Source organism: Canis lupus, chromosome 7 (genome assembly GCF_048164855.1).
Source record: "Canis lupus baileyi chromosome 7, mCanLup2.hap1, whole genome shotgun sequence".
Lineage (NCBI taxonomy): Eukaryota > Metazoa > Chordata > Mammalia > Carnivora > Canidae > Canis > Canis lupus.
This window is the reverse complement of record NC_132844.1, coordinates 65,903,662-65,927,334: the sequence shown is the minus strand read 5'-3', so window position 1 is coordinate 65,927,334 and position 23,673 is coordinate 65,903,662. Positions and strand designations below refer to the sequence as shown.

Sequence of the window (23,673 nt, the reverse complement as noted above, 5' to 3'; positions counted from 1 at the left end):
CTGAATCTCCAACTTAAATAGGAACCAGCTCTTACCTTCCTTCTCAGCCCTAATAGTATTCATAATGATGTGCTTCCTGTGTAATTATCAGCTTAGTGTCCACCTCTCCCACTAAAGCAGGAGCTTCCATAAAGGCAGTATTTGGCTAATATTTATTGAAGGAACAAATGAATGAGGACACCAGATTCATTGGGTTGGAGACCAGAACGCAGGTCCCCACTGCCTGGGAGGCAGAGCAGGACCTGTGATAGCAGGTGCCAAAAGAGAAGGGCTCTCCCCAGGGGCCTGAAAAGACCCCCACCCCAACCACAGACACTCACCCAGGCCCCCTTCTGGCCCACCTGGTGCCCACACACACAGCCGGACCCAGAGCACTAGAACACTGCAGCTTTATTGATTGAAACAACCGCGTCCGCAACTAGAGGTTACATTTGGGGGGGTCTTGGGGGTGAAAGAGGGACAAAGAGGGGACAGAGGCTGGGGTGGAGACAGAGAGCAAGGCAAAGGGGTGAGGATGGGGTCGTGTGACTAAAACAACCCCAATACCTTTCACCCATTAATGAGGGTCTCCTGTTGTGCTTTTACCTTGGTGGTGGGGTGGGCCTGGGCATGGAGGGGTTGGCTTTTCTCTCAAGTCTGTGAGGCCTCAGGGCTGGAGCTGTCCCCTCCTTCCCCTGCCCCGTCTCCTGGGTTGGGGATAAAGGCCTTGGTGAGCTGGCCACCTGGGGCAGGAAGGATGCTTGGAGACCACAGAGACAGAGTTGAGCTGAGATGATGATTATGGGGGTAGCTGGGAGGAGGTGAGGAGGTAATGGGAGGGAGGGCACTTCTAGTGGGGCCTCTGGGAAATGAATGCAGGTGACATGAAGGACGGGTGATGGTGGGCAAATGCCATCTCTCTGACCTCAGCTTTCTCACCTGTACAGTGAGGACACTGGATTAGATGGTCTCGAAAGTCCCTTCCAGCTCTAAGGGTCAAGGGATCCCTAGGAAGGGGTGGTCCTTCTGCCCCAGCACACACCCTCACACATGTACACACACCTCATACACACACACACACACACACATACACAGAGATACACACCCCCACCCTTACCATCACAGACACACTCTCACACACAGCACTGATTCGACAGAGAGGGGCATGCTATCTTGCCTTTGGAAGTGGGCAGGGCTCCCCAGAACCCAGAACCTCAACCGGTGGCCCTACAGGGACCCTCCAGAGCAGATTCATCTATCCCATTCCTTGGGACAGACCTTGAAAATACCCCCAAGCCCTCTGAGTCCAGGGAGAGGAAAACACAAGACTTTGTACCCTCTCACCCCAGCCCTCTTGGTCCTTAGGGGGAAGCCCACCATGACACACTGACTTTCATTTCAAGCCCAGGCTCATATGAAGACAGACGGCCAAGGAGGCCAAACAGTCCCTTGTATCTGGGAGCCTGCACAGCAGCTAAAACCAGTGTGGGCAGGGGGAGGCAGCATCCACATGGCCCCCAGGCCTGATCTGGGGTGGGAGGAGTAGTGGCCTGGGATGAGAGGCCAGAATTTGGGGCAGGGAGACAGTACCTCTCCTAGAGCAGGTGCCCAGTAACATCTGTAACATCTGTGCCAGCGCCCAGAGACAGGGCAGTTTGACCAAGCTCCTCGTTGCTGCCAGGCAGGCGGCAGTGGCCAGCAATGTGACACCCTTGGGTGCTGTAGTATGGGGCTTCCAGGGCTGGCTCCATTCCAACTGGCTGTGTGACGTTGGGCCAATCCGTCCCCCCACCCCTGTGCCTTTCTCATTTACGGAAGGACCTCTGAGGCCCATCCTGGCAGTGAGAGCCTGAGCCAGGGGCTTCCACCAAGGGAGAAGGGAGAATGAATGGGAAAGAGGAGGCAGGTATCCCAGAGAAGGCAAGCTGGGCGGAGCATCCCAGGGCTGAGGGGTGGCCTGCAGGCTTAGCTCGGCGCCCTAGGTGGCTGTCTCTGGTCCCAAGGGCAAGACAGCCAAGCTGAGACTCCCCCGCTTCTACCTGTACAGCACCTGGCCCCAGAGGTCTCCCCAAGACATCAAACTGGGGGCGACAGGGGTGAACCAACCCCAACACCTTGAGAGCTGACCCCGGACTCCCTGTTTTAAGGCCACAAAATGCCTCAGCCACCCTGACCCAGAGGGCGAGACTGCCACGGGGGAGATGCACTGGATCCAGCCAGCCTGGTCTCCCCTGGGCTGGGGGGGGGGGGTCTTCACGAACCACCTACTAGCACACAGACACTGACACCCACGGGCACTGAAAGACACACACGGCACAGGTGACACTGAGACAGAGGTGCCAACTCACAGGCAGACACACAAATGCTGACCTACAGTCACCACCCAGGGACACAAGAAGACGCTCTGTCTTGCAGACCGCATCCTCCCACACGCAGACAGGCACACACTAGACACTCACATCACACACTGTTATGCTAATACCCACTGACACCCACACTCCCTGCACACCTGCCTGCACACACAGACACACGTGCACCACCCTTGCCCATCCACACGTGAGGACCGAGGACCTCAGTGCCACGGGGAGGAAGGGCTCGGTGCTATTCCTCTCTGGAATCTCTGGATCCACCCCTGCAAGGGCACAGAGGAAGCACCTGGCTGGTGATAGGCCAGTGGTTCTCGTTCCTGGGTTCTTCTGAGGAGCCGTTACACATTTCTGATGCCAGGCTGCACACCAGTCCAATTAAATCAGAACCTCTGGGCATAGGACCCAAGCATCAGTGCTTTCTAAGACCCTCCAGTGGTTCTCTTCTGCAGCCAGGGCCGGGAAGCACTGATTTATATAATCCATTCCACTGGGCAAAGCCTGCTGTGATTTCCATAACAGGCCCACTTGTGCTGGGCAGGAGGTTGGGGCGGGGCGGGGGAGAAGGTTGGAAGGCTCAGAGGAGGAGCTCACAGTCTAGTTGGGGCAACAGACCCTGCACAGATGGGACAATTAAGGAACAATACTCAGCAGACGTGATGGAAGTGTGTCCTGGGAACCTGGAGCCACTCAATTGGAGACGCCTTGGCTGGGCCAAGGAGGCAGCCAGGCTGGTCGGGGATCGGAGGCCCCACTCCAGGCCTGGCCCAGCCACCCACCAGCTGTTGGTGATGATGACAGCATGGGCCTGGCAAAGCCACGACGTGGGCAGCCTCCGCTCTGGTTCCCTGCCTGCCTCTTGGCATTGCCGGTGCTCCCTCTTCCCAGCAGCTGTCCCCACCGAATGCTCCAGGCCAAGCCCTGTAACACGCCCCACCAAAGCTTTTTGCATTTCAATAGGGTCATCTGTAAGCTCTTTGTCATCCAGAGGGGATAAAACATAGAGAATCGGGCAGCTTGAAGCTACAGAACAGGGCTGCGAGGGGTATATTTGGCCGGCACCCCACAAACATTCATGTCACTCGCGAAGGTGGACACGCATGCCGAAGCCGCAGACCCGGCCTCACAGATATGTGTAATTGCACGTACAGACTCATAATCTGCACATACTCCTGCCCAGAGACGTGCCCACAGTGCTATACTAGCACAGACGGGCGTGCACACATGCACCTATGTGCACACACACACTCACACACACACACACACGGCCACACGTACGACACATACACGAAGACTCACTCTGGAAGGGGCTGGGCCTCTCTCTCCCATGGATAGTGTGAGGGGGGGATTTCAGGGGTGACATTGAAAAGGAAAGGCCTAGATCCCAATGTGCCCATCTAGGCGCCCAACCCAGAACCCAAGACCAGGGAGCCTCTTCACAGTTCTGGATGGGAGCATGGCTCCCAGGCAACACAGGAGGCCAGCAATGGCCCTCTGCCCAGCTCCACAAACCCCTGGGCAGGGAGGAGAAGAGCCAGCTAGACGGTGCTTTGCAGTGGAGGGGGAACAGGGGCACCCCCTTTATACACGCTCCCATCCAGGGCACCCCTTCATGCCAAGTATATAGAAAACGAAGGCTCTACACTACTCAAGAAAACAGGCCTTCCCTTCTGCTCCTCTCAAAGGGAAGCCTCATCCCAGAAAATGGCTGGCCACTACCCCCCTCCTCCCACCCCCCACCTCCTACCCCTTTGAGACACAGGTGGGCGCTGAGGTTAGGCCAGCAGACTAGGTTGGAGATTGTGCTCTCAGGAATCCAGCTCCTTGTGGGGTGGGAGTGGGGTCAGATGGGGCAGGAAGGAAGGCGGCAATCTTCAGACTGCCCAGGCCCAAGACTCTGTGCTGGGTCCCTTCAAACGGGCATAGTGCGGGGAGGATATGATATCTGAGGAACAGGTCAAGGGATCAAGGTGACCTGGGGTCTCCCCACCTTCCAGCCCTTGCCCTGAAAACTGAGGGCATGCAGCAGGTGCCCCACCCCTGTCGCCACTGCCTGCAGAGGGACATTCACAGAGCTCACAAAGTACCCCCCCCCCCCCGGCCTCCTTCGACCCAGGCCTCCCCTATCCTGGGGAGTCACAGAGTCCAGCCCAGGGTAGGGCTCCCGAGTCTGCTCCCCTTCTGGCTCCCCTCTGGTAAAGCCACTGGGCTGAGTTAGGAACGAGAGAAAGTCAGAAACACACCACAGGTGCAGCCAGGACAAGGCCCACGTGGTGCCGAGGTCCCTGGGGTGGCGGACACCATTCAGGTGAGTCCCTTGTCTCCGCAGAAAAGAAGGTGCTGGCAGGTCGGAAAGAAACTTGTGCTTTAATATATCTCTGTGTGTGTGAGTGTGAGTGTGTGCGTGTGTCAAACGACCGTCTCCGGGGCCTCAGCGCCAGGCCTCTGTCCTCGTTCTCTGCTCATCCTCTGCTCATCCTCGCAGCCAACGTAGGCCCCCTCCCTGGCGGGCCGGCCCTGCCCCTGGGCACCCCGGCTGGCAGGGGTCAGTCTTTGGTACGATGCGGACACTTTGGTGTGCCGGGGGCGGGGTGGGGGGCCATGCAGTTCTCATCATCTCTGCAATGCCAAGAGGAAGATGGCCATGGGCCCCCAGAGCTGTGGGTGGGGCTGGCGGGGGGCTCCACTGCCCGGCATCACCACCACTGCGACAGGAGAGAGAAGGGACACAGGCCAGGGCTCTGGTCAGCTTGGCAGGGCCAGGGAAGAGCAAGGTGCCCCCTCTCTCCGGGGGATCTAAAGGCAGACACTGCCCTCACTGCGCAGACACACTCGTAAGCACAGATGTAAAGTCGGGTGGTGTGCGGGTTCACTTAAGCCTGCCAGGTCCAAATGCTGGCTCTGCAGCTTGTTAAGACACAGAGCAATCACCTGACATCCATGTGCCTCAGTTTCCTCATCTGTAAAATGAGTCTAGTGGTAAGTGCTACCCTGGGGGGCTATGAGATCATGCATATACAGGGTTTTGTACCCTGGCTGGTTCGTGCAATCTACTCAGTAAATTCCAGCTGTTATGATTGCAAACACCTGGCCCTGGGGGGTGGGGCACATGTTCACATCTGGACACACACACACATACCCAGAGGCAGGCACAGGAGACACTCAAGTACTGTGATGACTCAGTAAGTTCATGGGAGCACACAGGTTAGTCTCGTTGCCCTACAAATGCCCTATCACCTGAGGCAGGGTGGGGCCCGAGGTGCATACCAGACACACCAGCACCTGCCCCCATAGTCACGGACACATGCATCCCTCCACCCAGTCGCTCTGAACCCCCATACAGACACAAACTCCTTCTCCTGACACAGACAGGTACCTACCTACGCAGCCCCCCACAGATTCGGCTCCTCCCTCCCTCCCCATCCTGCACCTTTATTGGGATCCATCTGCTTCCGGGGACATTCTCCCTTCTTCAGTGTGACGTCATCTATGGCGATATCCCCCAGGTAGCCAGAGCCTCGAACCCCCTCAAAAATAATCTGGGGCAGGGTCAGAGAGCAGAGAGCAGGGATGAGGGGTTCTGTTAGAGAGAGCCCCCCAACCCCTTCCCCTCAGTCCACTTGGAAGGCCCCAGACCCTGCCTGAGTTTCTCCCCAGCTCCCGGGAGAAAGCACTGGCCCGAGGGCTGGGGGAGCCTGGGAGGGGCCTCTGGACTCACCTGGAAGGTGCACTCACCTGGAAGGGCCCGCTGGGGTTGATGGGCACATGCGCCTGCTGCCACACGTTGCCTTTATTGCCACTGAGGGACCACGCGTGCGTGTCCAGGGCCCCTTTGTTCCGGGACCGCACCAGGAGGTTGAGGGAGCCTGTGGCGTGTATGGGGAGAGGGGGGGGCAGTGAGGTCCAGGCAAGGGTGCCCTTACCCCTCCACATTCTCCAGGCCCCCCTCTTCTGTCGCTGCCCACAGCACTAGCCCAGACTGGCTCACAATCCCCTCATCCTGGGAAGGTGGGCTGTGGGGGGTGGCCCTCAACATGGGACAGAGATACAGTAGCCGGGCTTCAACCCATCAGGACAACTTGCAACTTTTCTTTCATTCCTTGCCTTCCTTTTTTTTTTTTAATTTTTAATTTTTTAAATTTTTTCCTTGCCTTCCTTTTTAATCAGCTTATCCCTCCACCTAACCACCCCCCAACACACACACACACACACACACCATCCTTCTGCCTCTAACCAGTGGAGTGGTCCCTGGCAGTGGGGCCAGTGACTGAGCACAGAGCAGAATTTCCAAAGCACACAGAGCATAGCCCTGCCATGGGATGATTTCTGGAGGCACAGCAATGGACTTTAAAATTTTTAATGCTTAGGGCGCCTGGGCGGCTTCGTCAGTTAAGCATCTGCCTTCAGCTCAGGTCGTAATCCCAGGGTCCTGGGGTCGAGTCCGCACTGGGCTCCCTGCTTAGCGGGGAGTCTGCTTCTCCCTCTCCTTCTGCCCTTCCCCCTTGCTCATGATCTCTCTCTCTCCCTCTCTTTCTCAAATGAATAAATAAAATCTTTTTTAAAAAGCTTAATACTTAGATGTATGTTTTAAGAAATGAATAAAGCTAGTCCTTCAAACTCATGATTTCTCTAATTGATGCTTAGGACAAAGCTAAGAGAAAAAGGGTGAGTTGCTTTAAAGACAGATGTTGGTATTTGTGCTGCATAGCCATGGTAAAGAAACAGCGAAAGTGAAATGTTGAGGGCATCTGCCTGTGGGTGCTGAGCTCATCTGCCCACAGCCATGGAAGCCTGGAAATCTGGAGGTGCTGGGGGCTCTGGAAAAGAGATAAGGGACCATGGCTTGGCTAAGGGCACCCAGTCAATGTCATGCCCTTTCCTGGCTATTCCAGCCCACCTCAAGCCCCCAGTGATGTGAAAGACCTGGCTCAGAGGGAAGGGGAATCAATCTTAGTGCCCGGCGGCTGGCATTTCCATGGCACTGCCATAGACAAAGCCACACCATCTGTGACACCAGATAGACAGACCCCCGATGGGGAAGAGCCACCAAATGTTACCTGCCTGAGATGAAAGGAGTTGGCCGGAAAGACACAAGGTCTGGGGACAGCTGGTGCCCAGAGCTGCCAGGCGGGCAAGGAGGGGAGGGGAGAGGAGGGAACAGGGCAGCAGGAAACACCCCCTTCCCCAGCAGCAGAGCTAGGCTGGGGTGGGGACCCTCCCAGCAGGTGGGCCTGTCGGAGGGCTGCAGCCAGCTCCCCGTGGGCCGGGAGGTGCACAGGCTACAGCAGACCCAAGCCACGATACCTTTCAGACCCCTCACTGGCCGCAAAGGGATCTTCTCTCTTCCCCCTCCTGGAGCTCTTGTCCTACTTCCTATCTCCCTCAATTCCCATCTTTTCTTCCTCTTCAACCACCCTCCCCCAAGAATACCAATGGGGGAACCCCTCCTTTTCACTGCTTAAACAAAAATTGAATTTCTGTTCACTTCCCTGAGTAACCCCTCAGCTCCAGGATCTCCCCTGCTCAGCGGCTTCCTGACAGCCTTTCACAGGGGTCGGCCAGGGCCCAACCTCCCTTAAGGGTGGGCCTGTTCTCCCCCACCTTCCTTGCCACCCTGCAAAGCCAAGGGGAACTGCATGCTGGAGCCTGGACACACACTCCAGCTTTCCAGCCTCTGGGCTTTCCCCACTGTTTGAGACTCCCTCCCCACCTCAACCACATTCCCCTTGCCAAAACCTTCTTGTGATTCGAGGCCTCTTGGAAACGTCATCATTCCCAAGAAGTCTTCCTATGGCTTAAGTTGGGAGTCCTCCATATGCTTCCTGTGAACCCCGAGTCCTGACACGGCACCCTCCAGGCTCAGACCATTCTCTGCTCTGTGGTGGGACAGTTCATGGTATTCACATCTTCTCCCCCTCATTTGACATTTTGAGGGAAGGTCTGTAGCAAATTGTTATTGGTTCTCAATAATTAAATGCTGAATGAAGAACTGTTTGCGATGGTCCTCACAACGGAAAAAGGACTTTCAGAGAACCTCATGGTTAGAAGTTACTTTGGGGTTCATGAGCCTTAGATCTCCTTACCAATCATCCGTTCAAATAATTGAGCACCGCTATGTGCCAGGCACTGCTCTGGACACTAGAGGTATGTCAGGAAATACGGCAAAGACCCCTGCCCTCCTGGAGCTTACCTTCTATTGGTGACAAGCATTATAAAGATAATAATGCAGGGAAAAGAATGAAGAGGTATTTTAGATGGGGCTGTCAGGGACCTCTCTGAGGAGACCTGAATGAGGGGAGGGGGAAGAATGTTCCAGGCCAAGAAACATCATGAGCAAAGTCCTCTAAGGCAGGAACCCACTTCAAGTATTTCAAGAAAAGCAAGGAGACCAGTGTGCTCTCGAGCTGAGCAGGAGCCAAGGGGCAAGCGGCAGAAAATGTGGTCCTAGAAGGAGGCAGGGACCAGACACTGGAGGCCTAGAGAAGACGGTGATGAAGGGGGCAGAGCAGGGGAGTAACATGACATGGGACGCGGGGCCCCTCCGCAGCATCCCTGCTGGAAAGCCGTCCTGTCCAGAGCTGATGATGCTCACAGGGTCTTCCTCGGGTCCAATTCAAATCTGCTTCTGGGAAGCTTTCAGTGCCTGGTGTTTGCTTACTTGCTAGGGAAGGCTGCGCAAGCTCTGGAGCACGGACTGCTTCCTCAGGGCTCTCTCTGCTCTCAAGTCCCCAGATATCCCAGCTCCTAAGGCCTTTCTGGGGCCCTCCTCGTGGCAGCTGGGTCCCCAGGGCCCCTCCGGAGCTGAGGATAAAGTGACCAACTGTTCTGGTTTGCCTGGGATGTGGGACTTTTAGTGTTACAACTGGGAAAGGTAAAGGCAAACCGGAACCGGTTTGAATTGGTTGCCCTAGGTGGGGAAGCCAAATGGAAATGACTGGCCTGGGCTAGGGCAGGGCCGTCCTGGTCACCCAACCCACCAACTCCACAGGAACCTTTTCACCAGGGCCAGAGACCCAGCTGCAGGTGTGATGGTCTGGGTGGATGGTCTGGAAGGCCGAGTAGATGCAGAACCTTCCATCCCATCCCATCCCCATCCTGGTTCATGAGTTCAGCCTGACCCACGACTTGAGCAGTGGAGACTTGTTCCCAAAGAGCCATTAGGTCTACTCTTGCCTAATGTCACTTCCTCTATCATGCAGCTGAGGAAAACAATGCAGCTTCCTGTGGCCTGGTAAGTCAGGATCGCCAAGATGTACAGTTTAGAGGGAGAAGCAAGACACGAACAGCGTGTGTAAAATGGGATGGGACCAAATAGAATATACATGTACTGGCTTCCATATGCATAGTGTTTCTGGAAACTTGCTCCCAAATCTAGTGCCGTGGTTGCCTTTGGGGAAGGGCTCTAGCTGGCAGGAGGTGTGGGATGGGAGGGGGACTCTCATCATGTGCCTTTTGTGCCTTTCGACCCATGGCCTGTCCCATAAAGAAATAAACAAAGAAATAAATAAAAAATGTAAAACCTTGTTACTTCCTGAGCAGAGTCTCCCATAACCAAGCCCCCAGCGTTCGTCCCTGTTACTAGCTGTCTTGGCTTCTGTCCTGCTGTAGACACATGTCACAAAGGTCACTCAATCTTATCTGGTGCAATTAGCTGTTTAAAATCTGTCTCTCAAAAAAAAAAAAAAAATCTGTCTCTCTCACTTGACTGTAGGTGAGAGGAAGACAGGGAACTGCTCTGCCCTGTTTATTGCAGCACCTGGTGCCTGGCACAGAGCAGAAGCTCTGGAAGGCATGGCTGAATGACGAGTTCATTGATTAATGCAACTCTCCTGCCATCTGTTCCCAAAGGGCAAAGGGATGCCCACACTTAGGAAGCAGGACTTCCCCTCACTGCTCACCAAGCAGCACCCTCCCAACCCTGTGTTTAGGGCTTGGGAGGGTCAGACAACTTGGGCTGCTGTGTGATCTTGGGGAAAATGCTTAACCTCTCTGATATACATGGTGACACTTCCCTCGCCTGATGCATGTGAGAGATAATGAGATTACAGGTACAGAGCGCTCAGGATGTCACCTGGCACCTGGCAGGTGCTCAACATGGGCACCCTCTTGGCTGTTTTCGCCCTCTCCTCCAAGGCTTCCATCTTGTCCTGCTAGAGCCATTTTCTCTGCAGACCCAGGAAGGCTTCATCATTTCAAAACCTCAGAGAAGCTGGCTCTGGCTTCCTCCCTCGCCCAGATACTGCCCACACCCCCTCCAAGGATGTGTGATCCAGCCAAGTCGAGAAGCCCAGGCTTCTCACCGGCCAGGGCCCAGCCTCCCGTGGCCTCCCTCTCTCCTCCCAGCCCTGACAATACTTGGGCAGACTGTCTGGTCCCCCAACTCACCGATGTGCTTCCCGTACATGTGGTAGAAAAAGGAGACGCAGTAGAACTTAGCGCTGGCATTGTACAAGGGACTCACCAAACGGGCTCGGTCCCCCAGCTCCCGGGGCCTTGATGTCTCAATGAACATGTAGTAGCCTGTTGGGGAGGGAGAGATGTACCAAGAGCCCCCCTCTCACCCCGCACAGGCCTATTGCCATCTGATTCCTCTGCTGCCTTAACTTCATCTGACCCCAGGTGCCTCCATCTCCCTGCCTAGGCCAGGAGTTCCCAGCTCTACCACAGCTTCTCTTCTTCGGGATCCCCATGACAACAGAATTATGTCTCCCCCTCAGACTGGGGCTCCCTGGGGGCAGGGCTGTGTCTCCCTCAGACTGGGGCTCCCTGAGGGCAGGGCTGTGTCTCCCCTCAGACTGGGGCTCCCTGGGGGCAGGGCTGTGTCTCCCCTCAGACTGGGGCTCCCTGAGGGCAGGGCTGTGTCTCCCTCACACTGGGGCTCCCCGAGGGCAGGGCTGTGTCTCCCTCAGACTGGGGCTCCCTGAGGGCAGGGCTGTGTCTCCCCTCAGACTGGGGCTCCCTGGGGGCAGGGTTGTGTCTCCCTCAGACTGGGGCTCCCTGGGGGCAGGGCTGTGTCTCCCCTCACACTGGGGCTCCCTGGGGGCAGGGCTGTGTCTCCCCTCACACTGGGGCTCCCTGATGCTAGGCCCCTCCCTGAAGCTATCCTTGCAGCAGGCCATGTCCTCACCCTCAGGGGTGCCGCTGATGTCAGTGGGGGGACCAGTGTTGGGGGAGCGCTTGGGATTCTGCGTGAGGGCATTCTGACGTGTCCAGTCAAAGTTGTCGGTCAGGTCCTGGGTGTAGCCACAGATTTTCTCATCTTCAAAATGGCAGGTGTTGTCTGCGTTGGGGCAGGGGTGGGGAGGAGACAAAGAGGGTCAGGCTCCTCAGGCCCCTGGTCCAGCTCCGCCCTCCCTGGCCACCCCAGGGCAAGTACTGTGCATCTGAGCAGTGGGCCTTGGATCTCAGGGCTTGAGAGACCAGGCAACGGGGCCCCTGACAAGTTTGTTCCTAGAACAGGACTTCCTAACCTTTGTGCACCACAGACACCTGATGTCTAGTGAAGTCTAAGGACACCATCTCAGAAAAATAATTTTAGATGCATAAAATGAAATACATAAGGTCACAAAGGAAATCAATTATATTGAGATACAGCTGTCAAAATATTTAAAAAACACATTTGTGATATAATAATATGAGGGCTTCCTTATTATTTAATTAAATAACAGGATCTAGTGTTAGCTCTAATAATCATGGTGACTTCGAAGTCCTGATGAACGTAGGTGATATTTAGGAATGGCTGCAACAATTTTCAGGTGATGTGCAAACCTCAGGTTGGTCCTGATGACAAAGTCACAGGTAGTGACACTACTGTGGTCTGCTGCCTACATTCGTCACTGAAGGAGATGTTTAACTTCTAGAAGTTAGGGGAAGATGAAGATGTGCGCCCTTCCATGTTCCACGTTCATGGACTCCCTGAATTCTATACACAGAGCCCCTGGGGCAGAGAGGGCCTCATGGATCTCAGATTAAGGACCCCTGCCGCAGAGAGCAGGGGATGTGGACTAGTCTGGTCTCTCTATTTTTCTTTTAGGGATGCTGATTTTAGGGACAGGATCAGGGTGCCAACTCAAGAGGAAAGGCCCTGAGTTACAGATGCCCCCCACCTCTGCCCCCCTTTTAAGCCCCAGAATAAATCTTGGATGCACACATCTCCAGGCCTAATTCTGCTGCCTTTGGATTTTCTTTCCAGCTGTGAGCTTCCATGCCATTTTCTCTCTGGGTATCTCTGGGGGGGTCCTCCCCACCTCCCAGGGAGTCTTTGTGTCCCCAGAGGGAAGGGGAAGTGGGAGGGAGGTGTCTCACCTGACAGGTTGGGAGAGTTGATGGCTGAGAAAGCAAGCAGGAAAAGTAAGTCAGAACAGACAAAGTGTGGGACCATACACAGGGTGCCCAGGCTTGGGTTGGGACCAGGGGACAGGGCTCCGGAAACCAGGCTTGGGGACCAGAGGGGCCTAGCCGGCTGTGATAAAGTAGGACACTGCACATTGGGGAGCCCCAAGTTCTGGAACCCTGTGGGGAGGTTGGAGGGGTCTCCTGGGTAGGAAGTGAGCCCCCCTCCCCCCACCCGCCCCCACCACCTACGCTCTGTGTAGTGGATGATGCGGGAGGCCATGTCACCAGCCCCGAAGGTGGTGTAGGGCGTGAGGCGGACCTCGTAGCTGTGGGGCACACGGAGGTCGGTCAGGACGTACTCCAGCAGCTGCCCCTTCTCCACGCGCCGCACCGGGATGGCCTTCACCATGGCGCTGTGCTGATTCAGCTGCGGATACAGGGCGGTCCCAGATGCCCAGCAGGCCACACCCTCCACCAGCCACCAGCCCGGGGCCCTGGCACAGCTCGGAGGGTGCGGTGCGGGGCAGTATCAGGGAGCAGGAAGAATAAAGGACTAGGAAATCTGCCCCTCAGTTTCCCCATCTGTGAGCTAGGGCAATCACCCCTACCATGCCTGCCTCCTAGGGCTGTCTTAATAAGTGACAGCAGTGCGTATCGAACACTGAATATGTGCTGGCTGCTGCTCAAAGTGATCTGCCATTATTAACTCATTTGATCCTCAAATAACAATCCTATGAGGTGGAACATTATAAAATGACTCCCATTTTACAGATCAAAGAAACTGAGGCCAAGCAGATGTAGTTTGCCGTAGCTCACACAGACCTGGATTCTAGCCTAGGCAGTCTGCTCCAGAGCCACACTTTTACCCTCCACACCTACTGCCCCTTGGACAGAACCACACGGAGTTAGACTGGACACAAGACCAGCATAGCCCTGGCCTCGCATTCCAGAGACCCTGTGGATGAGACTCCCCCCCTACCCCCACCTTAAGCTCCTGACACACAAGTAGATTCTATGTTTTGTGAGCAGAGTGGACTCCGCCCCCTTCCCCAGAGCATGGGGCCAGAAGGGACAGGTCCCTAGAACCTCCCGGCTTCTGCTGCTATGTCCAGAACACTTTCTCTCCGGCTCTGGAGAGTGGTCTCTAAGGGGGTCAGTGTGCTCAAACCCTGCCTCCAACCCCTTCCCATGGCTTGACAGACATTCCGAGGGTCAGCCTGCACCTGGGCCCCTGTCCCCCTTGGCCCACCTGGCGGACACTGAGTCTGTAGTTGAGCAGGGGGTCGACAGCATCGGGCTCCCTCTGTGTCCACTGCAGCACATAGGAGTAGTTCTTGGACAGCTTGTGGCTGCGGGTGGGGTTGGGGGTGTCGAAGTAAAACTCCGGGCTGTAGGCTTTGGCTGAGAGGACGGGGAGGGGGGCGTGGGGCCATGAAGGGTGGGGGATGGGGACAGACACAGAGAGAGGAGGCATGGGAGAGGGCGACAGAAGAGGATGTCGAGGAACAGAGACACAGTATGGAGAGACAAAGAGAAAGGGCATATGGTGAAGAGAGGAGATGGTGGGAGAGGAGGAGAATGGGGGAATGAGGGTGGAGTAGGAGGGGAGGAGGACGTGGAGAAAAGGAAGATTGGGAATTCCAAGACGTGGTATTTGTGAGGATAGAGAGGAAAGGCAGAGGAAAAGCCAGAGGGAAGAAAAATTTGGGAAGACAGAGGAGGAGGAATATTAGAAAGGACACAGGAAAGAGGATGGGGAAAAAGACGCAAAGAAGGGTCAAGGACATGGAGGAAGAAGGAAGAGAAAGGAGAGAGATAGGGAGGCAAAAAGGTGGGGAGACAGGGAAAGTGTGGGAGAACAGGGGAGGGGGGAAGGAGGTGGGAAATGTCACAGGGGCCTCTGGCTGCAGGGCTGGGTGGGGTGGGGAAGGGCTGGGGAGTGACCTGTGGTCCTGGCCCCCTGCTTCTGAGTGAGGAGATCCAAACAAGAGCTAAAAGGGCACCCTGTCAGTCGGGGGTTGTTGGGAGAGCTGCAGGTGCAGTAGATGGGGACAGGCACACCTGGGGCTCTCCTCCAGGGGCGCTGCCACCAGCTCCGATAGGGAACCAGCTCTCCCCTCAATGAAGGGGGAAGAGAAGGGATCAGCAACCCCCTTGGCCCCTAGGAGTTCCCCTCATCCCTCACCATGACCTCCACCCCTTCCGGAGTCACCCATGCCCGCCTGCAGCCCCTAATAGCCCACCCGGGAATGACTTGATGATGAGATGGGGGATTTCTGGGCACCAAGGGGCCTGGAGTGACAGCTCAGGAAAGGTATGCTGGCTGGCCCAGAGCCAGCCACGGCGTTCCAGAGAAGCTGTTGAGCCCAGGGTCCTCTTCGCTCCTCTTAGCTACAGCTCAGGCCCCTCACATTGGGCCTGCAAGTCAGGAAAAGAGGGGGTCCTCCATCCGTAGCCTCTGGGGCCAAGGACGAAAGAGGAGGGGCTTGAAATATGCCGGCTGAGATGGAGGGGGTGGGGCAGGGCTTGAGTGGGCGGTCTTGAACCTGGTGTGGGCGGGGCTGGAGTGCACCTGCTACGGAGGAAGAAGGAAACGGAGAGCTTCGGGATGGACTGAAGCTGCAAGGGCTAGAGCCTAGGCCTTGTAGTTGGGGCCTAGGTGAGGTGTGAATGGGAAGGGCCCACACCTGGCGCTCGCGGGGCTAAAGGGGCGAAGCCTAAGTCCGGGGAAGCAGGGGTGAAGCAGGGGTTTGAAAGAGGCAGGGCAGTCCGAGGCCAAGGGGAAGGAGGCTGAGCTAAAATGGGCAGGACCTCGGGCACGTATAAGCGGCCTTGAGAAGACAAGGTCTACACGGAGTGGGCGCGAGCGAAGGGGTGTAGCCCGCCTAGAGGGGACCAGGCTGTAAAAGACGTCTCATTTGGTCTGAGCGGCGGAGGCGGGGCTTGGACCTGGCAGGGGCAGGTCTCGGAGAGGCAGGGGCCTAAACCAGGGCAGGCGGGCTGGAAGGGGCGGGGCCAGGCCGGCCGTGGGCGGGGCTGGGGGCGGAGCCTGGCCCAGGTGGGCGCGGTCGCGCGGGACCCACTGGACGCTCACCCGAGACCTGAAAGAGGCAGGTAGCCGAGCCCACGTCGTTGGAGATGCTGCACTCGTAGCTGCCGCTGCTGTCGCGGGTGACGGCGTCCAGGCGCAGTTCCGAGTGGTCGGGGGCCTCGGCGGCGGGGACAGCGGGCGGCGGGGGCAGCAGCTGCCCTTTGAAGCGCCACACGGCCGCGGCGATGCGCTGGGGGCTGCCCCGCAGCAGCGAGCAGCGCAGCAGCACGGGCCGGCCCAGCGCCTGGCGCACGTCCTGGGAGCTGGGCTCCACCTCGGGCGGGACTGGGGGCGGGGGCGGGGGCGGCGGTCAGCGGGGCCGCGTGGGCTTTGAGGACCGGCCCGTCCGAGGCGACGCGCCCGACCCGGCTCCCGCACCCCCAGCCTGCAGAGATCTCCGAGGATTCAATAGCCACGCTCATACCTCCGTGACCGGCAGATACCCACCCCCCCGGCCGATTCCTCCAGCCAGGCTTCCCATGCTGGGCCTCCGGTCTCGCCTCAAACCGTCCCCACACCCTCCCCTCCCCCCCTCCCCCGCCGCCCCGTAGTGAAAAGCAGTGTAGCATCAGGGTTCAGAGCACGATCCGCGGAGCTAGACGCCTTGGGTTCAAATCCCAGCCCTACCTCAAACTAGCTGGTGAGGCCTTAGGCAAGTTACTTATCCTGTGACTCGGTTTCTCTATTTGTAATAATAAGGGAATAACAGAGTCTACCTATAGGGCTGCGAAGGGTTAAAGGAGGTCATGCATTAAGATGCTTTCTGAACAGTGCTTGGCACGAGGTCAGTTAACTCATCACTCTCATCGTTCTACCATCAGACACGACGTGTTCCCTTGAAGGTCTTTCAAACTAACCATTTCTACCTGTCAAAATCAATGATTTCTTTGCTCACTGGGTCCGCGGGAATGAGGATGGTGGGGGCGGGGCGGGGCGGCGCTTGACGGTGGAAATGTGGCAGGGGTCACAGACCTCGCCCCCTAGAACTGGGGCGGGGGGCGGGATGACAAGGTTTTAGGGCTATCAGCAGCAGTGCGGGGAGGGAGGAGGGTTGGTTGGCCGGGAGCGAAGGGGCGAAGAGGGGGCAGGTGAGGCTGAGAACCGGGAGGGACAGCTCAGAAGTCAGTCCAGGTGGGGCGATGAGACTCACACTGCACGTTCAGCTGCACCTGGGCCTCGCGAGGGCGCACGTTGAAGCCATTATACCGAGCCGTCTGGCAGCGGTAGGTCCCGCTCATGTCGCGGCTCACGTGCTCCAGCCGCAGCTTCCCGTCGGGGGTCTCCTCCAGGGGCAGCCCCGAAGGCAGCATCGCAGCCTCCTTGTCCACGCGGGACCAGAGCACCGGCGGCCGCGGCTTGCCTCGGACCTCACACTGCAGCTCGGCGGGCGAGCCCTCCCGCACGGTCACCACGGCCCTGCCCTTGGGCACGCTGATGGTGGGAGGCACTGCGGTGGGGAGGCGCAGGGGCAGGGTTAGAGCTCCCGCCGGCCCCAGCTTTGGGGCTTCTGCTGCCCTTGCCCTAGGCTTCCCATCCCAGGTGTCCCAAAGGATCCCTCAGGGTCCCCAAAACACAACGCACCTCCCCCAGGTCTCTCCACCTCCCGGGGTCTCTATCTCAGGGTCTCCCAACTCAGAAAGAGACCTGAGGTCGTCCTGGCCTATGCCTTCTTTCCCTTTAGCCCAACAAAGGGAGTTCCACCTTTTAAACAGTTCTACGAAATGACCTCTTCCCTCAACTCCCTCTCTCCTGCCCACTGGATCCCATAGAGTTAAAGCTTCCATCTTGTGTTCTGGAGTGTGATCACAGATCAATAGTCTGTCCACCAACATCTTTAGCCTTTCTTCCAAAGTAATAGAATATCTGGAGTTCAGCACGGTCCACAGTGGGAATAACCACCCTGCCTTACGGCTGGCTACGGCTACGTAAATTCTGGCCAATGGGATGTGACAGGAAATAAAGGTCTTTAAAAGGAGACGCTATGGCCCTCCTCTCCTCCTCCTTCCTGCAGGCTGGAATGCAGATTGATGGCTGCCCCTGGAACTGCCATTGTGGACAAGGTGGCACACACTACGGTTAAGGTTAACGGAAGAGCGAGACAAGATGGAGCCTGGGACCCTGAGGACTTGGTGGAACGGAGCCATTATTCCAGCCTGGACTGCTCACTTTTATGAGAAAAAGAAACATACATTTAGCTCATTTAAGTCACTAGTAGTATTTTGGGATTTTCTGTTATACACAGACAAACCTAATTCAACCCAACACATCGCCCAACTGGAGGGTCTTTTAAAGACTTCCATGGGTCCCATCCCACATCTCATCAAACAAATTAAAATGTCCTACATTAAATATAAACTGTAAATAACTCTGCAAGGCAAGCTGAGGTCCAGTTATCCAGTTAGAATAATTCATACTCTATAAACATTTATACATGTATTGGTTTTAATTTTACAGTTTTCTCTTTGTATTTTTGGAGCCAATTAATTTATTTTTCCAGGGCTAAATTATTTCTATAGGCCCTTAAAAAGCTTCCATGCCCTAGGCATCAGGCTAATGAGCCAAATAGAGGAAATGGCCCTGTGCCCTGTTGATTTCTCTGGTTCTAAAACATCCCAGCTCCCAACCCTCCTGTGCCCCCATAGGATAAAGGGCTGTCCTTCCTTTGAAGCTGCCCTGCCTTCCGGTTAAAGCTCCAGATCCTTGGCTCCGCAAACAAGACCCTCGTGCTCCAGCCTCTGCCACTCCCCAGACTCATCTTCCCTCTCCTATCCTGTGTCCCAGCTATGGGATCCACTTGTGAGGGACACACTCCCTAGATGCAAAGTCTTCTCCCTGTGTAGAAGTTAGGATGGAAGGAGCCTCCGAAGCCATCTGGTTCAGTGTCTCACGGAGGAGAAACTGAGGCCCAGAGAGTTAAAGAGGCTTAGTCAAAGTCAGCCAGCTCCTTAGTGCAAGGGGCTAGGGGCTGGAGATGAGATTCGAGAGACTCTCTCCAAAATCCTCCTCTCCAAACTCCTGTCATTCTTAAAATATAAACCCTTCAGGGGTGGCTCTAAAGTCAGACTGCCTGGGTTTGAATACCAGGCTCCACCACTTGTTTGTTAACTTAGGTGAGTTTCTTAAACTCTCTGAGCCTGTTTCTTCATCTTTAAAAACTGGTGATAAACTATCTCATAAGGTAAACCATGAAGGTGAATGAGAGAAATATGAAATCATCAGAACACAGAGTAAGCACTCAATAAATGTTAGTCATTATTTCATTGTTATTTATTATTATTGGAATAAAGACCCAAGTCCCTGCATAATCTGGCCCCCGCTGACCCCTCTGCTCTCTTCCATCTCACTCCATTTTTCCAGCTGCACTTTCCTTCCATCAGGGCTCTAGATGGCCCACGTGCTTACCTACCTCGGCCCTTGCATGTGCTGATTCTTTGGCCTCCCTTGCTCTCTTCCACCTTGCAAAATCCCGCCCCTCCTTCAGATCTCAGATCAAACATTCTATCTTAGGAGACTCTTTCCTGACTCTTGTGTATCAAAGTTTGCAGTGATATATTTATTTGTGAGACTATGTGAAAAATGTTTGCCTTCCTGCTTCGTTCCATGCCAGCAGAGCTTATTTTGCCCACCCCTCTGCCCCAGAGCCTACCACAATGCCTGACATTTAACAGGTGCTTAATAAATGTGTGCAGAACACCAAGTAAACACAAACGGTGCTCCCCTCACTCTGGCCTCCTTTCCCCAAGCTTCTGTGCCCACCTTCTCTCTGTGGGCCTCTCCAGATCCCTCACACACACACCCACGCCACTTATTTGGCTGCCCACCTGTCTCAGAGGAGATGTTGACTTCGACGCTCAGGTCAGGCACTGGTGCCCCTGGGAAGGAAGCCACGCACAGGTAGGTGCCATAGTCGCTGAAGTGCAGGTCAATGAGCTCTAGGCTGCTCGTGACGGCAGGCAATTCAGGGTCATTTCGGGTCACCAGCAGCCTCTTAGACATGCGTGCTGGCTTGCCATTCTTGAACCACTGGTAAGTCACCTTCTCTTGGGGCACTGCATCCACATGGCATGACAGCTTCAGGTCCTGGCCCAACTGTATGTTCTCACTCTCTTTGATCACATCTGGGGTGATCTGGAATGTAGCATTCTTCATGGCTATAGGTGGATGGGGAGGGAAGGGTGGCTAGGACTGGCCAAAAGCCAAGGGTCTGTGTCCTACCTCCATCCCAACCCAGCTTCTCTTCTTGAACTGACCTTCCTGGAGATTGGGGGCTACCACCCTACCCCACCCCCAAGAGAAACCATTGCTTTGCTTGGAAATTGCTCTGCTTACTTAGATGGATTTTTAAAAGTTCAAAAAAGCTGGCTGTAGAAAAGTGGGTTTAGTCATTGTTACAGCCACTGTTGACTGAACACCCACTACGTGAGAGGCACTGTTCCAAGCACTTTACATGGGTTTACTCATCTCACCCATCCCACAATCTTCGAGTGAGGCACTTTGCTGTCCCCGTTTTACAAAGGAGAGAACTGAGGCTCAGACAGTTTAAGTAACTTGCCCAAAGTAGCCAACCTTGAATTCAGACTCAGCCTGCGCTCTTAACAGCTGCACTGCTTTATTTTTATTCTTGTTTTAAACCTTGAATATGCAAAGTACACATTTTGGAAAGATGCACCAGAATGTGATAGTGCTTCTATCTAGAGAGTGGGGCTGAGGGGAAATTTTAATTTGCACATTTCATCTTTTTGTACTGTTTGCTTCTTCTCAACAAGTTTGTGTGATTTTTATAATAAAAGCCTAATACAATTATTTTATGTGAAATTACATAAAACACAGAGCTTAGAAAAAAAGGGTCTAGCCCTCTTTGAAAAATCTGAATATTGTCTGACATAACTGAGAGTTAGAATTCTTCTTCTGCTGCTGCTGCTGCTGCTGCTTCTTCCTTTTTTAAGTAGGCTCCACACCCACAGTGGAGCCTAATGCAAGGCTTGAACTCATGACCCTGAGATGAAGACCTGAGCTGAGATCAAGAGTCAGATGCTTAACAGACTGAGCCGCCCAGGCCCGTCTAGACAGAATGCTCAGTAGTGGGTTGTTAATTCGACCGGACCCTGGTGCAACAGCCATGAACCAGGACTGGGCTGGGCAAAGCAGGCTGTACATGACCCTAAGAGATGACTGTAAGTATTTGATGCAAACTGCAATCTCATGAACCCAGGTGTTTTGTGGGGTTTTTTGTTTTGTTTTTTGAACCCAGGTTTTAAAGGCCAAGTGGAATTAGGTGAAGAAGAATAATTTGACAGGAGAAGTACCATCAAAGGAAAAAGTCAGCAGTGACAATCTGGTGAATGTTTCTTGCTCTGATTAAGTAAAAAAATCCCAGAGAGCTAGCTTCTTTTTTGTGAGAAGAGTCAGAGAGAGACTGGTTGGTGAGGGAAGAACAAAATGGAGAATCCATTTCATCAGAAGATTCTCCATTTAATCAGAAGATTTGACAGGAGCTATACCTGACTTTCAAGGGAGAAAGAGCTGCAAACAAGCCTAGATCTTTAAAATTTTCAAATAAGTAAACAATAAACAAACAACAACCTAAAGTGACTTCCAAGTCAAAAGAATTTAAAGTTTTCTCCTTAGGGGCGCTGGACCACCTCAGTCAGAAGAGCATGCAACTCTTGATCTCAGGGTCATGAGTTTGAGCCCTATGGTGGGTGTAGAGATTACTTTAATAAATAAAACTTTAAAAAAAAGTTTTCTTCTTAAAGCACAGTAGCAAAATCAAGATCATACTGAGCAGCTAATAAGGCGGAGGTTAGTAAGGAGAGTGTCAATACTTTTTGTGTCCCAACTTTTGTTATCATTTTTACATTTAGTAATTACCTTCAGACTCACTGACATTCTTTGCTAATAAAGATTTGCATTTGAGGTATGTGCAAATGTATGTTATTTTCATTTTAATTCTGTGAAAAATGTAGAAATTATTATATAGGAAGAGAGTCAGGAAATTTCTCTTGCAGACTGGAGTGTCCACATTTAGCTTTTAGCAGCCTCAGTTTTCAGATCTAAGAAAAATGCAGGTAATCAACACCCACCCTTCCCACTTGGTCCATTGTCAGGATGACCTTTGGAAATGTGGATTGTAAATAAAACTCTGTACAAATTGTAGTCCTGCCACCTGCAGGCAGACATCAGAATTGCAGGGAAATCGAAGTGCCTGGAACATGCCTTCTCAGCAAATCCCATTGACCAAGAGGAAGCAGACAGGCCTCTCTCTTGGTTCACGGGTGGTTTCTGGAGGACAGGAGCCACCAGGCCACCTCCCGGGTCCCCCCACCCCCACCCCTCCCGACCCACGTACATCGCACCAGCAGGTTGACGGTCTTCTTGGCAGGGTTGCCCACGTTGTTGGTGGCGGTGCAGTTGTAATAGCCAGAGTCCCGTGCCTGCACTGAAGGGATGCTGAGGGTGCCACTCTGGGCCAGAGCACCCAGGGGCAGCGGGCCCGGCCCGTGGGACCACTGAAGCTGGGGTAAGGGATCGCCGCCTGTCAGCAGACACTGTACGGTCACATTCTCCCCAGGATTTACCACCAGAGTTTCATTCACAGACAGCTTCAGGGCTGGTGGTGCTACGAGGACAAGGAGGTGGGGTCTTAGGGACCATGAGGCAGGGGGAGTCAAGGGGGCAAGGGAAGCCAGGGGGTTGAGGGAGGCCTGGAGGGGAAAGGAAGGGGAGAGGCAGGGAGTAGGCAGGGAGCAGGCAGAGAGGAGGAGGGGAGATGCCTAGAGTCCTGTGTGGGCTGGGCCCTGTGTCCTAGCTGGGGAGCCAGCCCAGGAGGGCGATGGGCAGGGGAGTCCTGTACCCGTGGTGTTCGTGAGCCGGAAGGTGATGGCCTTGTCTGGGATGCCGCACACATTGCGGACAGACACCTGGCAGGTGTAGCTGGCATAGTCCTGCGGCCGCAGGTTCTTCAGCTTCAGGACCTTGGTCTCCCCCTAGGCAGCAGCAGATCACTGGGGTGAGGGGCCTGCTTGGGTCTCTAGGGATCCCACACACGTTCACCCAGCGCCAGAGGCTGAAGCCAATGGCTACTTTAATTTCTATCTTTCTGGAACGCCTGGGTGGCTCAGTGGTTGAGCATCTGTCTTTGGCTCAGGTCATGATCCTGGGGTCCCGGGATGGAGTCCCACATCAGGCTCCCCACAGGGAGCCTGCTTCTCCCTTTGCCCGCATCTCTGCCTCTCTGTCTCTCTCATGAATAAATAAAATCTTAAAAAAAAAAATCCTATCTTTCCAACCTCCACAGTTTATCCTCAGGGAGCCTGCACCTGGGGTGGAGACTGCAGTCTCCATACCTTGAGCTTCAGATCTGATGTTGTCCTGGCACACACCAGCCAGGACCAGGCCTCGGTTTTCACACTCTGGGAAATGGAGGATTAGGAAGGAATCCTGCTCTATCTTACAACATATACAAACATGGGGCTGGCCCACAAGCCATGTCCACACATGGAGCTTTGGCCACCACCTGGGATAGCCACCTCTGAAAGACTTCCCTGGCAGGCAGCTTCATCACCACCTCCTGGGACTGTGGGGGACCTCAATCAATACCCCTGACTGCTGCTGTGCCTGCCCAAGAGTCCCCAATACTCTGCTAGCCAGCAGCACACAGGGGTGACATGCCTGCCCCTGGGGGATCCTTTCCTAACTAGCAATGTTCCTGAAGGACATGTTGCCTTGGGGACTCTCCCGTCCTCACCACTGCTCCCTGACTTTTCTGTCCTGATTTCATTTGGCCCAGGTTGTCTGAAGCCCAATCAGATTGCACGCTTCCAACATCAGAGCAGAATTATTGGCATCAGGGCAGCCCCTGGAACCCCTTAGATCATGGGGCCTTGTCTCCACGTCTCCCTC

At 54.8% G+C, this 23,673-nt stretch overlaps 1 protein-coding gene across 2 annotated transcripts in view; it reads right to left on the bottom strand.

Annotated features, from left to right (window-relative positions):
* Positions 1 to 373: 373 nt before the first annotated feature.
* The window catches only part of MDGA1 (MAM domain containing glycosylphosphatidylinositol anchor 1), a 62,616-nt gene continuing 39,316 nt past the window's right edge, over positions 374 to 23,673 (bottom strand). For both annotated transcript variants that reach the window (XM_072833202.1, XM_072833201.1), the window contains exons 5-17: positions 22,625 to 22,757; positions 22,121 to 22,390; positions 19,593 to 19,922; positions 16,922 to 17,218; positions 15,775 to 16,056; positions 13,930 to 14,081; positions 12,930 to 13,107; positions 12,651 to 12,674; positions 11,473 to 11,625; positions 10,731 to 10,865; positions 6,081 to 6,211; positions 5,776 to 5,884; positions 374 to 5,050 (exon numbers count right to left, since the gene is read on the bottom strand). In XM_072833202.1, coding sequence (XP_072689303.1) covers positions 4,959 to 5,050; positions 5,776 to 5,884; positions 6,081 to 6,211; positions 10,731 to 10,865; positions 11,473 to 11,625; positions 12,651 to 12,674; positions 12,930 to 13,107; positions 13,930 to 14,081; positions 15,775 to 16,056; positions 16,922 to 17,218; positions 19,593 to 19,922; positions 22,121 to 22,390; positions 22,625 to 22,757 — 2,286 coding nt within the window. In that variant the 3' untranslated portion in view covers positions 374 to 4,958. The remainder of the gene's footprint in view (positions 5,051 to 5,775; positions 5,885 to 6,080; positions 6,212 to 10,730; positions 10,866 to 11,472; positions 11,626 to 12,650; positions 12,675 to 12,929; positions 13,108 to 13,929; positions 14,082 to 15,774; positions 16,057 to 16,921; positions 17,219 to 19,592; positions 19,923 to 22,120; positions 22,391 to 22,624; positions 22,758 to 23,673) is intronic.